Below are 15,259 nucleotides of genomic sequence, written 5' to 3'. Positions count from 1 at the left end.
ACTCAGCCAAGAAAGGGAGTAGCAAGGCATCTCTGCTTCTCACTTGCTTGAAAGCCTCTTGTTGTGACTGCCCTAAGCCAGATGTGACTTGAGAAGACTTTAAACACACATCAGTGTTTAGATGGATGGATGGATGGATGGATGGATGGATGGATGGATGGATGGATGGATGGATGGATGGATGTGTTTTACCTGTGTTTTAATTGAATGTGCTTACCTGTGTTTTAATTGATTTTTGGAAGCAGTCCTTCTGAAATCAAATGCAAACATGTTGGACATGCTGCAAAATGTTCTGCTTGCGTACAAGTTTCATTTGATTATAGTTTCTGATCCTGAGATTCTTTGCATCACATTTTAACTGCTTAGTATTAAATCAACCATCACTTATATCCCTGTCATTTCATCCAAGGCATAATCACTTACTATACATAGAAATTTTGATGTTTTGCCATGAATCTGAATATAAAATTACCTTATTCATTTTGGGTTTATCTGAAGTTACCTGTCACTATAGTATTTTCTTCTTTTGGTGCTTCCCTACATTTCTGTGTTTGAAGATCTCCGTCAGAGCTTTGGTCAAAAACTGAGGGATGCACTCTTGATACATTTTCCTGTTTTGGCCTAGTACTTCAAATTACATTGCTTCTTCGAATGATTTTGTTCTTCTAAAGGTTTTGAATAAATTGCCCTAAATTCCATCATTGGCACCTAAGACAGCAGTGTAACCCACTCTATCCCTTCTATAAATTTTATGGATAACTACATTCCAACAATTATTATAAACACAGTAAATGTCAAGATTCTCATAACACATGTGTAATCTTCTAATATCAGGTACTCTAACTCCCTTGTCCTAGATTCAAGGTTGATAAGTGTTCACACACAAGCACTTAATTTTTTGAACTTTTCTAAATGTATTTTCTGGGTGTGATTTTCGTTTCAGTACACTGTAAAAGAACATGTTCATTCTTGCTCTTCAGTGTTCATGGGCATGATCTCCACAACCAAGTATGTAAGTTATCATTCATCATATAACTCCTCTATATTTTTAACTAGCGGGCGTGGCCACACATTGCTGTGGCTCAGTCTGGTCAAGCGGAAAAGAAAGAAAAGGGGAAGCGAATGGTTCGAACATGTGTCATTGCACAATGCTTGCAAGGGAGGGGAGGGGCGAGGGGCCCCCACTCCCCTCCCTCTCTCCTGTTCCCTTGCATGGCATCCCGCCCCGTCCCTCCCTAACGTTCCCCTTCCTCTGCTAGGGTGGGTCGGCCATGCCCAGGTGGCAGACCCTGTCTCTTTCACTCCCTTCCCTTGCAGGCAAATTACCTAGCTGAAAACACGCTGGGAGGCATGAGCTACGTTGTGTTCAAATTTCAGAGCGTATGGTCCAGCAACCCCCTGGACCCTCCCTCACCTTCCCCTTCCTCCGCTAGGGTGGGTGGGCCATGTCCAGATGGTGGGCCCCATCTTTTTCACTCCAGATGGCAGCGGTTTTCAAGGAAGGCATGGTTGTTTCCCTTGTATCAGAGAGTGCTGCTTTGACGGCCAGCAGATGGCGCTGTTGCGGAACAGAACTGTGGTTCCAACTGTCACAGGTGTGGCATGTACACAATAACTGGCACAGTTGTGACATGTACACAACAGGAGGTGTGGAAACAGTATGGAAACCTGGCCACACGCGAATGTGATGTTGTGTGAAAATTTCAAAGCAATCGGTCCAGTTGTTTGGGAGATTACCTGTCAGCAGAAAAACGCACTGATAGATTTATATATATATAGATTTAGTGCATTTCCTAATACAATGAGAACTTCCTAGTACAGTGGTTTATTCTGGCAGACGAAGGTACTGATTTCTAACCACAAAGGTTAGAAATTCTTCCTTGCGAAGGAAGAATTTTCTTCTTTCCACAGTACATTGCCCTACTGCATTTCAAAACTTCACATTTGTCAAAAATAACAGCTCTATCATAGGTGTAAGACCCCTTTATATACTGCCCTTAAGATTTCATCTAGGGCGGCACCTCTCTACCTTTCCCAGCTGCTCCTGATCAGTCACCATAGCCTCAAACAACAAATCTGTCAATTTTTAACATTTATTTTTACACTATTTATAGACTGCCTTTCTCACTTGGCCTGAAGGTGAATTACACAATGAGTGAATACAATCAACAAGATGGGACATTCAATAAACAATATAATAGTATTTGGGTTGAAGAACCAACCAGAAGTCTAAAGCAGAACCGAAGAAAAGTATAAACTGTTAACATGAGACATTAAATTATGCAAAATTACAAAACATGATCTAATTTACAGCAAACCATACACAGTAGTACAGACCACAGTCCACAATAATTTATCCAAGTAAATTTAAAAAGCCCTTTGTACAGTGCTACTGTACTACCCACACAGAAAGGCCCTCTTCTATAATTCAGTTCTACACAGTTTCTGGAAAGCCAAGAGAGAGAGAGCCTTCCTGACCTCTTCTAGTGAGACATTCCAAAGGGGGGGGGGGGTACAACAGAGAAAGATCATATACGGGCAGTTGCTGATTTTGCCATTTGCAGGTTGGCACCTGCAGAAGACCTTGGATGAGCTGTCATAGTGAAGCATAGAGAGAGACCATCTCACAGATATGAGGATCTTAGTACATAATACCTAATATTTTTAATTGAGTCCAGTAACAGTCGGGTAGTCAGAGGAATGACAGTAGAATGGGAGTAATATGCATGCTCCATCTTGCTCCTAATAGCCTTCTGCACCAACTGGAGTTTCTGAATTGAGTTCAAAAACAGACTGATGTACAGTGCATTACAGTAGTCTAGTCTTGATGCTATCATGGCATGGATCCATGTGGCCAAGTTATCCTTTCAAGGTAAGGGGCATTAAAAAATCTAGGCTGAACTGGAAGAAAACATTTTTAGCAACTGCATTAACTTGCTTCTCCAGTTATACTTTTGGGTCCAGTACAAACCCAAGGCTCTTAACTAATCTGGCAAGGGTCAGCTGAACCTTTTCAAAAGTGGAGAGCATCATGTCCTTCAAGACTGCCATCTTACGAACCAGCATTATTTCTGGTTGTGGTTGATTTTCTTCTTCTGTTACTTCTGTTTTTCCAGAGTTTGGTTTCAGTTTGTTCACTCAGTCATTTAACCATAGCAGCCAGGCAAAAGTTTAGACTTCTACCATCAGGAAATTTGGTTAAAGCTATATACAGCAGAGTATTGTCTGCATATTGATAATGGCCAACCCCACAATTATTTGGCCTAAATGCTTTACATAAAGATTGAAGGGCATGGGGGACAGGACTGTGCCATATGGGACCCCACACTAATTATGGATAATCCCACACTAAGGAAATCTGGTTTCTACCAGTGACAACTGTTTGGTCCATGAGGAATGATTTTAACTAGTTCAAAGCACAACTCCTGATGTATACTTCTGCCTCCAAGTGCTGTAACAAGATGGCATTGCCCACTACGCCAAAGGCTGAAGATAAATCCAATAGGAGACACAGGGAAGACTGACCTTTCTTCACTTTTCCCCCCACACAAGTTGTTTATAACATCTTTCCACCAAATGCTGCATTTTTCTTTTAATTCCATTTGGGTCAAGAAATATTCCCATTTCATTTTTCCTCCACTGTTTTCTTGAGCACTTTTACCATGCTTTCTTTCTTTTTTTGAAAAATCAATTTCTGAGCCAGCTTCCCTAGAGTGCACGATCATATTGAAACTATCTTTGTCTCTTTTCCCCATCAAACACCTGGTCCTTATCTCCTTCCCCATGTAGTCGACAAACCTCTCCTTCAGCCATTTTCTCCTTTCACTCGTTCTCCTCCTCCATTTTCATAAAGAATTTTTAAAAATTATTTGTCATATCCAACTAGCAATGTAATCGTGAGGAAGAGATAAAAACTAGCACAGTCAATTGAATCAGCTTTGTCATATCAAACTACCCATGTCATGTTAGGGCAGAGAGCGATTTTGAAGCTGGGGTAATTAAAAAGAGTACTAGGAGTAACTGCTGCATGTAATTGGGGACTGCTGCAGTAATGATCACGGCTTACCACAGATCAAACCTGGCTACAATGAGTGAGTGAGTGAGTGAGTGAGTGAGTGAGTGAGTGAGTGAGTGAGTGAGTGAGTGAGTGAGTGTGTGTGTGTGTGAGTGTGTGTGTGTGTGTGTGTGTGTGTGTGTGTGTGTGAGAGAGAGAGAGAGAGAGAGAGAGAGAGAGAGAGAGAGAGAGCGCACTGGGCTACATGATTCTGTTCTTGCAGGTAATGGGGCTTTATTTTGTCTTCCATTTTGGTTTGGTAAACAGAAATGAAGGCTGAGCCATTTTTGAATTGCCACTTCAAAATGTAACCGCAAAGTGACACTAGAGCACCTACACAAAAAGGGGGGAAGGTTATTCTTCTGCATCACAGATGATATCCCATCACCATCAGAAGTAATACATTTTTAACAGTAATATGTCAAATAAAGGCAGCTGAAGAAACAATGGGGAAAAAACTCCAGAAGGACTGGAGACATCAGACATTTTGCTACAGGTAATAAACCACCCAAACTCTGAACAATCAACATGGTAGTGACTGCCCAGAAACTGCTACAACAGACCAGAGGTCCGGTCATGGTGTACTCATGTCAGCATTGTTCAACAGGTAAAGTTCTATGTCAGTAACCACTTATGTAACTGGAGAAACTCTCTCTTTCCAGAAGAGTTGAACCTTCTGCAAGTTGTTGTGCATTCCAGGCCATGAGCCACAGGCCAAAAGCCTTTGTCTTTAAAATGCATTGCAAGTCCCAAATACCTTCCAAGATTCAAGGTGATTCACATAGTAGCAAAAGAAAGCTCAGCTGTAAAGATGATACTAATAAGAATTGTCCAGCAGATGCTGTTCTGTGTCAAAGTTGCTCTTGGTTCTAAGGCACATGGTTGCTGTGGCTTTTCCTCTCTCTACACACGGATCTGCTCCAGTTGCTTGGCTACAATGGTACAACCATTGGCTACAATGGTTGCTTGGCTACACAAACTTACACAAACCTTTTGTTTGTATTTTGAAAATCCACGGATGAGCTCCCCTGGGATTTTGCACAGATGTTGAACGGTGCAAGTACAATCCTTAGTGCAAATGTGCAAACTCGCAGCCCAATAGACCTGTGTTGTGTGGCTACATTTTCTCTCTGGCAGGGTTCCCAACCTCAAACTGGTGCCCAGAGTTCCCCCAGAATTACAACTAATATCCAGAGATCAGTTCACCTGGATTACATTGCAGCTTTTGAGGGCGGACTCTACAGTATACCATAGAATCAAAGAAAAATGGAAGTCACAGCACCCATATTTGATAGATCTCTAGAGCAGGGGTCCTTGGCATGGTGCCCTTGGGTGCTGGCCAAGTGTTTTTAGAAAGTGTTTAGGGTCAGGTGAGGCTTTGGCCCAGCTACCACCACAGTACAAAGATTTTTACTGTGTAACTGAAGATAAGCTTCAGCAGTCATTCTATGGCTGGCTCTGCTCTGCCTCCTGTGACAGCTACATCCACAACACTGTATCAGAATTCCAAAGGTACCCAGACACTCAAAAATGGGGAGGGCCCTTACCTTCATGATGGTACACAGTTCAGGCCAGGAGAAAACTGACACTTGTTATGACAGTAAAGGTCAGTTTGGGATTAAGAGAAGATAAAACTACTTTTGGGTGTCGTCCTCCTAGGGGTGTTGTGAGTGAATTTGTCTCCTTAATAACAAGTCAAGTAAAAAGAGGATTTTGAAAGGTTATTTTAGATTCAGTGGAACATAAACGAATATCAATTACTTATACAAATACAAATATTTGGGATCAAAGAGATACAGTGGTACCTCGGTTTTTGTAGATAATTCATTCGAAAGGAATCGACGAAAACCAAAATCGACGAAAACCGAGGCACCATTTCCCATAGGCATCAATGTAAATCAAATTAATCCATTCAAGGTACTCCCAAAAGTGCCTCAAACGGCTTCCTCAAACCCCAACCGGGAGGCAGAGAGAGCTCCTTATTTGGGCAGTGACATCAAGAGGAGTCACTGCCCAAATAAGGAGCTCCCTCTGCCTCCTGGCTGGGCTTCCTCAAACCCCAGTCGGTTTTGGATTGCGTGGACTTTTTGTCGGTTTCGATTTTCGTGGACTTTTTCTGGGCAAATTTTTTCTGGGTTTGAGGACAAAAACCGAGGCAATTGACGAAAACCGAGACAAATTTTGCCCAGAAAAAGTTGACGAAAACCGAAACCAACAAAAAACGAAGTCAACGATAAACCGAGGTACTACTGTAATATGACATATAAATGTATGCAAAAGTCTCTAAGTCATTTACAGAGGAAGAAAAAGGCAGGGCGAAGTGACATGAGGCAAATAATTTAAATTTAACCTATTTGAAAGGAGGACATGACCTCACAGAAAGGGGGGTGGTGAACAAGCTCATCTGACACTGACATGACATCATAGGATGTAACATCACATCCCTTCTGAGCTTCCTCCCCTTCCCAGGCTTTACCTTCTCCTGGTACTTTCCCCAAATATCAAGGAATTTTTCAGGCCAGAAAGCTAAATGGTAGAACTTGGGTACTTATTTATTACCAAAGAGGCAGGACTTCCTAAGGAACTATTTCCCTCTTTTCACAGCATGTTACCGTACTGTAATCCATAACCTCATAGTTGTGGTAATAGGAATGACTAGGGGTTATCTGAAAGTGTTCTGATCTCTCCTTCAGCAGAGTCGACAGCAACCACTGGACTGACTCACCTAGCTGTCAAGCTGTGCACTGCTGCATTAACCAAATATGCTGCCAGTCCTATTGCTACTGTAAGAGAGGTTTTTCTGTCCAAAAACTACCTATTTACACAAATTTTTCTCTTCTCTATTTTCAATCCTCTCCAACAGCAAAAAAGAATATACATGTGCTAAGATAGCATAGCACAGCATGTTCTTCTCACCCCAACCATGTTGTGTATGGTCAGAATACACCATTAGGCCTTCTGCTGTTTCAGAGGCAGAAGGGTTGAAGGGAAGCACCAGAACGCAATGTGTTTCACTATATCCAGTTTTTAATATATCACTTCAAATGAAGATACAGATGGAACTCCTACTACTGTTTTCAGGTATTCAACTGGAGCAGAAATCCATCCGCCTCCCATGCAAACTCCTAGTTATGATCCTGCTTGTGTCTCCCACACAACTACCTGGCCTTCCCTACCCACCCCCCGCTCTTTTCCCTTGAATAGCTTGGCAATTTATCCAGCCACACTCCCACCCACTTATAGTAACCATTGCTCCTCCCCCACCCATCTGCTTCTTTCTCTGTCTGCTCAATCTTCCCTTTCTGTCCACTCTTTCTTACCAACCAACCCCCACCCATTCCTTTCTGATCACTTTTGTCACTGAAGTCCCTGTAGCATAGATTTTATTTTACTAGGTATATCACTCATACAGAAATTAATACAAGAACTCTACCCAGAACTAAATTTAATTGAGAAATGATGATAGGAGCAGCAGTGGCGTAGGAGGTTAAGAGCTCGTGTATCTAATCTGGAGAAATGGGTTTGATTGCCAGCTCTGCCGCCTGAGCTGTGGAGGCTTATCTGGGGAATTCAGATTAGCCTGTACACTCCCACACACACCAGCTGGATGACCTTGGGCTAGTCACAGCTTCTCTGAGCTCTCTCAGCCCCACCTACCTCACAGGGTGTTTGTTGTGAGGGAGGAAGGGCAAGGAGATTGTAAGCCCCTTTGAGTCTCCTACAGAAGAGAAAGGGGGGATATAAATCCAAACTCTTCTTCTTCATAGTGAACAGGATATGTCTAGAAAGCACATACAGCTAGTCCACTCTAGTTTCTCCTATACCCTGTTCAGGATAAGGATGACAAGAGATTTGTTAATTCATCTGCCATTTCCTTGACCGTCTTTCTTCTAGAATGCTCTGTTTGGGTCCTGGTGGCTACCTTGTTCTGTCCCCAAGGCTCTAGGACCCAAGCGGAGCATTCTAGAACAAAGAAGGTCCAAGAAATGGCAGATGATTTCACAAATCTCATGCCATCTTCTTCTGAACAGGGTATAGTTTCAAATAAGCATTTTTTGTTCAAACAGTTCTTTCAGTGGTGGCGAAAAATGCCATCAGAGTTGACTTATGGCGACCTTGTAGGATTTTCAACACCACAGACATTTGCCCTTCCTCCCTCTGTAGTGGACACTTGGGCTCCATTCCCCACTTGGGCGGAATGCGTAACCTAGGTCTTAACCTGGTCCGCCATGAAATTGCACTGACCACTGGTCACGAACGTTCCACAGTCACTCCCCACAGCAGCTGAGGTCATCGTGCTGGAGCTGTGCTCAGAAGGCGGGATCACCTCGGTGCTTCATCTTCTCTTCATTTCTGATTGGCTGTTGTCTGCTCTACTCGGCTATCAGATCAAAGTGGCATCTATTCCTCAGAATGACAAACGTTTTTAACATGCCACCAGAAAGGAAGGAGGGAGGGAGTGTAATCGATCGGCCGTTATGTTGCTAGGCGGGGAAAATGTTGCAACTTCGTTGCTATCAGAGGTGTAAACGTGCGCCGTTTATATGTATGGCTATCACTTTTTATACAAGAGGGAACATTTTTTTTAAGGTGCGCTTTTCCCCACCATGAGTCTCCCGTTCTGCGCATGCCCAAAACACTTATCTGTGATTGGCTGAACGGGAGAATCACGGTGAGGGAGATTCCCCACTTTACCAGCTTCGACCAGAGTTTGACCTAGGTCGGCAGAAAAAACTGTACCTCCCTGGTGGAGTCAGAAATTTAATGGTAAGAAGGGGCTGAGCTGGAACGGACCTGGGTTGAACTCAGCAGATGTGGGGAATTCCTAGGTCAAACCTAGGTCAATCCTAGGTCGATTCCGCAAGTGGGAAATTGACCCTGGACTACCCTGTGGGTCTCCCATCTAAAAACTAACCAGGGCTAAACTAACCAGGGCTTAACTTCCAAGATCTAAAAAGACTGTGTCCAGCAGTTCCTTCAAATATTCAGAATACACGCACAAATTATTATCCTCTCCTCCAACCACTTCAAGGTTTACTCTTCCAGGGTGGGGGTTTAGAGGAATAGTTTTCTGTTCAGTATTCAATATCACAAGATACTACTGTGACAGAATTCTTATATTCAAGAATAAGTGAGCAGAATGCTACCACCCTACCTTTAAACTCAGTGTTTTTAATACCACCACCATCACCCCAAATTTTGAATAAACTCCTATTTTTGTAAGTTAACAATACCCTGTTTGCCTTGCAGGTTCACTACTTATGTATGCTAAGATTCTTTCCACACTTTTCCCTCAATTTTTTTCTAGGATTATCTCAGTAGTGCGATTCAGCTCTTTCCAACTGTGTTAATTCCAGAGTAGTGCATATATGTGCATGTTAAGTGCCATCAAGTCACTTCTAACTCATTGTGACCCTATGAATCAATGTTCTCCAAAACATTTCATTGTTAACAGCCTTACTAAGGACTGTGGCTTCCTTTAACGAATCAATCCATATCATGTTGGGTCTTACTCTTTTCTTACTGCCTTCAATCTTTCCTAGCATTATTGTCTTTTCCAAGTGACTCTTTTCTTCTCATTATGCGACCAAAATACAATAGCCTCAGTCATTTTAGCTTCCAGGCTTAATTTGATCTAGTCTATTTTTTGGAGTCCACAGTATTCATAACACTCTTCTTCTACACCATATTTTAAAGGAAACTAGTATCTTTCTGTCAACTTTATTCATTGTCCACCTTTCACGCCCATACACAGTAATAGGGAATACCATGGCATGAACTAACTCCATCTTGGTTGTCAGAGACACATCATTACATGTAAGAATCATTTCTGCCCTTCCTAGTCTCAACCTCCTTTTGATTTCTTGGTTGAAGTCGGTTGATGATGGAGCTAACGAATAGAAAGTCTTCAACAGAGGTCTGATTCAGGTAAAACTTCAGCATTTTATGTTTCGTCCAGTTCTATCATATATTTGTTTTTCAAGTGAGATATTTCTTAGAACCAACTTAAGGTTGTAACATATGTCATTTCTCAATTAAAGAAACTAAAATGACAACTTAAATTTAGAACAGTTAAAATTCTAAAAATGCTTATGAAAAAATACACAGTCCTACCCACCTCATTAGACACTGTGCTGTTTACTGCAGTGGCATTTATTTCACTTTTTATACCAAATGAACTAGACACTAATGAGACAGTGCATAAAAATCTGTACTATGATCAAGAGTTAATTTTCAATACACATGAAATAGGCAATCCAGGGAGTTCTCTGTTTTCAGCATGCAGTGATGGTGAGTAACATAATACACAACCATGCATTCTTAAATAGATTTATTCCAGTCTAAGCCCATTTATTACAACAGGGCACAAATGGTTACCAGCCAAGATAGCCAAAGAACACACTTTAAATGGCAAAATACCAAGATATCAAATGCCAAGGTATCATTTTTATCACATGCTTCTTCCAGAGTGTTTAAGGCACTGTATGTAGTTGTCTTCTTCATTTTCAGAACAAACTAAGAAAAGACCAACCAATGAGCTTCATGGTTGAGGGAGGGTCTGAATTCACGTTTTCCAAGCTTGGTAGTATAACTACTACATTCCACTGGTTCTCCAGTATTGCATTCCTGTAGGACTTTTACTAATAAATCTAGTGTTAGACATAGAGGGTAAAAACAATGAAACACTAGCAAGATTTTTAGAATGTTATTTCACTGATATGTACAGCAAATAAAGAGTGTACAACTGCATATAAAGCTCCTATCCAAAGAATGGATTTGAGGTTTTATATATAGAAGGCATAAATGAAAAGACTGATGTGGCAGCTTGAAATGATTTGGAATAAAAGTAAATTAAATAACCATAAACAAAGTTGGGTTTAAATAAATATTTCCATTATTTGGAAACTTCCAAATAAAAGTACCAATAAAAATACTGACCAGTTGTTACTACCATTATGACTTTAGAAAATGATAAACTGTTTACTGCTTATTTATAGATAATGATCTATAGGACCTCAAATAGAATCTGCTTTCTGACCCACAGACATGTCAGTTTTTTGTAGATGAGACTGTTGGAACCAACATTGCTTTTTCCAATGCTGTTTTCCATTTTAGTATGTTCCTTTTTTAACGAGCTCGCTTCATGAACAATAATGAATCTCAAAAAGGCCAAGAGCTTGTGGTAGTAACTGATCAAGTCATTGTTCTCCAAGAAAGAGAAGAAAATTGTTTGGTAGTTACATGCTTACAACATGTAATTATGAGTACTGAGCTAACTGCATGATCAAGAACTTCTTAGACGAACTAAAATACAAGGTTGCCCACACAGGTCAGCAGATTATATAGACAATGTCCCTGAGACTCAGAATCATGGCATAATTTAAGTGCTTGAACTGTATTGCTAAATAACAACTGACCATCTTTTTCCATAGTTCTCTCTTGACAAAGTCAAGGATCATTACTTCAATTTTAAGAGTTTAAAATGAAATCTGAAAATGCAAAGATATAAATCAAAATATTTTTAAAAGTTTTTTTGGTAGAACTCCAATAAATCTGATTTAAATTAAAAACATTTTAAAAATAATTTTAAATTTTCCTTGTAAGGTAGCCAACTGAAAATGCATCACAACATTCCTGATTTGCTTCAATATTTAACAAGGTAAGCTACACAGTCAACTAACTACATTTGACTAATAAAATAAGTAGCCTGTCAGTCCACAGAATGATTTTAATAGAGAATTACTTGTTCCAGAGGAACCTACTGGAATCCTTCAGTTCCATTTATACAAAAATGACACTTCTTTCAGTCTAAGTGATTCATTTTAACTCATACAAATTTTAGTGGTGTCCACTGTTATTTTAGAAAGCAAGTCTCCTACAGTTTCGCAAAAAGTTACATCATATATCAAGAGGGGCTGTAAAATTCAGTATCTTTAGCAAAGTATAATCATATGCAGAGTTACTTCAATCTAAATTTACTGGCTACAGTAAGCTTAGATTAGAACAGGAGTCCCCAAAGTGGGGCCTATAGGAAACATGGTGCCCACCAGTACCTCCCCTGCACACACTGAGCTTGTTAGAAGGTCGGCAGGGCTTTTGTAGGGCAGGGATTGTTGGCTGCTGTTGTTCAAATGAAAGGGTTTTCCATGGGTCCAATATCTGCATCTGCTAGCAGGATTAGGAGAACTAGTGAGCATCTAGACTTGTGGTTCCATTCCCCCTTCAAACTTTCCTTTTTTATTATTCCTTCTCTTTCAACCTTTCTTCCCCTGGGTGTCACTTCATTTCTTTTTATTCCCCTTCTGCAATATTGTGTGTGGTGTTGTTTTTTTGCAATGTCAGGAGGAAAGTACTACGTATGGTTCTGGGTCCTGTGGCAATGGCCTTCTAACTATTGTTTCATCTCCACTTTTCCTTGGCTGAACAAAACTAAATAATAAATTCATTCTGAGCCCAAATAAAAACATTGAATCTGAAAATATTAAATAACTAGCAAGAATAGTTTCACAGCCATACCATGGTAGCAAGCACACAGGGCTTTGACTTAAACCCTGTTTTGTACCAAATTCATTTCATTCGACACCTTTCATTCCATTTATACAAAAACGACACCTCTTTTATCCATGGGCAATAGGAACCAATGCTCTTTACATGCCAGAGCTACAAACAAACCAAGAAAGCCATACAATCTCAGCATATGAAAGCATCAGTACAGAATTACTTTGACAACAATAACCTAACAACAATGATATTTTAACAGTATTTTACTTACCTGAAGGACAGGCACTTTCTGTGGTGTGTTCTGTGGTGATGGATGAAGCTGTGCCCAAGGCTGATGGTGGGGATGTGGTGGTGGTGAAGACTGATGATGAATGCCTGGATGAGGCTGCATGGGAGGACATGTTGGCATTTGCTGCTGAAAAGATGACTGACTGGGATGCTGTGGACCAGATATCAGTCGTTCTTGTATTGCTTGTGGATCAGCAAGGCCAACTCCAGAACAGCCATTTGGTCTCATGTGACCACTCATTTCCCGTGGTGCTGAAGACATACCCATAAATGGCCGATTCTGTTGTATATTCCGAGGACCCATACTCCTCTGTCCAATTCCCATGGCACCAGGTGGCTGGTGAGATGGCTGAGGATGGGGCATATTTGGATAACTGCCAACTTCTATTGGTATTCCAGCACTACCAGGCCTAACCTGTGGAGGAGGGGTACCTGCTGGATTACTCATTGCTTTCATGGGTGACATGGGAGGTGGAGAAGCATAGGTTCCCTGAGGCTGTGAAGGGTGCATAGCTTGTGTGTTCATTTGGTTAAGTGAGCCACTAGGATGAAGGGGCTGCTGGTGCATTAGTCCTTGACCACTATTAGAAGGAAACCCTACAGCATTTGGGTACCTTGGTACAGACTGGTTTATTGGAGTGTTATTTGTAAGGCCTAAATTTTGATTTATCCCTGTATTGTTTACTAATCCCTGATTTAGGTTACTGTAAGGATAACGAGAATACTGCCCTGAGTTGTTTATAGTAGGTGAAGGTACTGTCTGGCCCCGAGAACTAAAATTAAGTGTTTGTGGCCTAACAGCACCCTGCTGAGGAGGATTAGGGGAGAATCTGGGATTGTGGGCTACTGATTCTCCGTGGAGAGCAGTGGGGGGATGGTGGTGAAATTGCTGCACTGAATGTCGTAAAGAAGGCCCCATGCTTGGATTCTGTTGGGGCACATGAGACATATGGCCAGGTCCTGAGGTGGCAATAAAAGGATTTCCCTGATTAAGACTTTCCTGGCTTTGAGAAAACTGGTTCATCCTCTGCTGCGGTGGCTGACCATGCTGTTGCATTGAGAAGTCACCACGAGCCATGTAATTTCCCATCTGCTGCATGTGCTGAGGATGTCCTTGTCCAGGAGGTCCTGATGGCGTTGGTGGTGGCTGCTGAGCAGGTGGGGGTTGCTGCTGCTGGTATGGTGCTCTTATCTGGTCTGGCACTTGAACTGCCCGTGGCCCCCACATGGAACTACCATCAACAAAGGGTTGCCCATGCCTTTCATTCTGCATACCAGGATATACTCCCATCTGGCTACCAGTTCCACCACCATGAGGAACTGAAGGATTATGATACTGTGAATGAGGAGATGCTATACCGTTCCCAGGAGCATTGCTCATCATTCTGCTGGGCTGATCCATTAGGTGCAATTTCTGCTGCTCATACTGATTATAGTGATCAAAATGGGACAACTTTGCTTGATTCTGACTAGCTGGAGGATGGTGAAGGGGAGACTGTAAAGTGGCAAATCCTTGATCAATGGGCATCTGCTGCCCCATAGGATTTACTGTGTTTTCAGGATATCCGCATTCCCCCAGGCCTTCCAGGCCTTCGCTGAAAATATTCCCATCTTCTCCAAACAGACTCATCATTCCTGGATCTGCCATCTTTGTTGCAGCATGCAGTGTCTCAGAACTACAACCAGAATACTGGTCTGTGCTTCACCTCACTGAGGTGTTTGCATTCAAAGCCTTTAATCCTCAACTAATCGCCTTCATGTCATTCCATATTTCCTTAATTCTTCTGGACCACGGAGTGTCAGGCAAATTCTTGTTACCAGTCCTAAAAAAGAATGTAAAAAAAAAATTAGGTTGGAAATAAAATGTCAGCTCTATTAAAACACTATTTTTGCCCTATCAATGATCAGTTTGTTTCAACCCCCTGAGCTTTTCAAATATTTTATTTCAAGAAATATTCATATGCAACTTTATAATAAGACAGAAAGGAAACAGTAACCTTAAATTAATCTAGTCACGATACTTCCATGTGTTCCATTCTTGGATGGAACAGAACAAAAGAACACACAGGCAGCTCAGACAGCTGCCACAGCAGGCAGGCAAATGTATGAATATAGCCAAGCAGCCCATCTGCTGAACTGAAACCCTGAAAATGCTCTAGTTACCAACAGCGTGTCCTTAACCTTATTCCCTTGAGTGGAGTAATCAGATGAGTGAACAAGCAGCAGCAGCTAGGGCTATGATAAGCTAAGCCAGTTATACACCTCATTTCTAAGGTCCTTTTCTTCCAGTACTGAAAAATCCTGGTGCACATTTAACTACATATGTATTTACATAAAAAGTAAAAGACACCTAATAGATATGCAAAGTAGTGGCAAACTGGATACTGACTTTTGTATGATTGAACACAAACTAAC

At 41.4% G+C, this 15,259-nt stretch overlaps 1 protein-coding gene across 6 annotated transcripts in view; it reads right to left on the bottom strand.

The window, feature by feature from the left end:
* CHD7 (chromodomain helicase DNA binding protein 7) overlaps positions 1-15,259 on the bottom strand; it is a 202,266-nt gene that overhangs the window by 145,742 nt on the left and 41,265 nt on the right. For all 6 annotated transcript variants that reach the window (XM_048508624.1, XM_048508629.1, XM_048508628.1 and 3 more), the window contains one exon: positions 12,828-14,667. In XM_048508624.1, the coding sequence (XP_048364581.1) occupies positions 12,828-14,492 (1,665 nt within the window). In that variant the 5' untranslated portion in view covers positions 14,493-14,667. The remainder of the gene's footprint in view (positions 1-12,827; positions 14,668-15,259) is intronic.

This window comes from Sphaerodactylus townsendi, linkage group LG09 (assembly GCF_021028975.2).
Source record: "Sphaerodactylus townsendi isolate TG3544 linkage group LG09, MPM_Stown_v2.3, whole genome shotgun sequence".
Taxonomy (NCBI): domain Eukaryota; kingdom Metazoa; phylum Chordata; class Lepidosauria; order Squamata; family Sphaerodactylidae; genus Sphaerodactylus; species Sphaerodactylus townsendi.
Note: the sequence above shows the minus strand (reverse complement) of the source record. Positions and strands in the feature narration are given on the sequence as shown.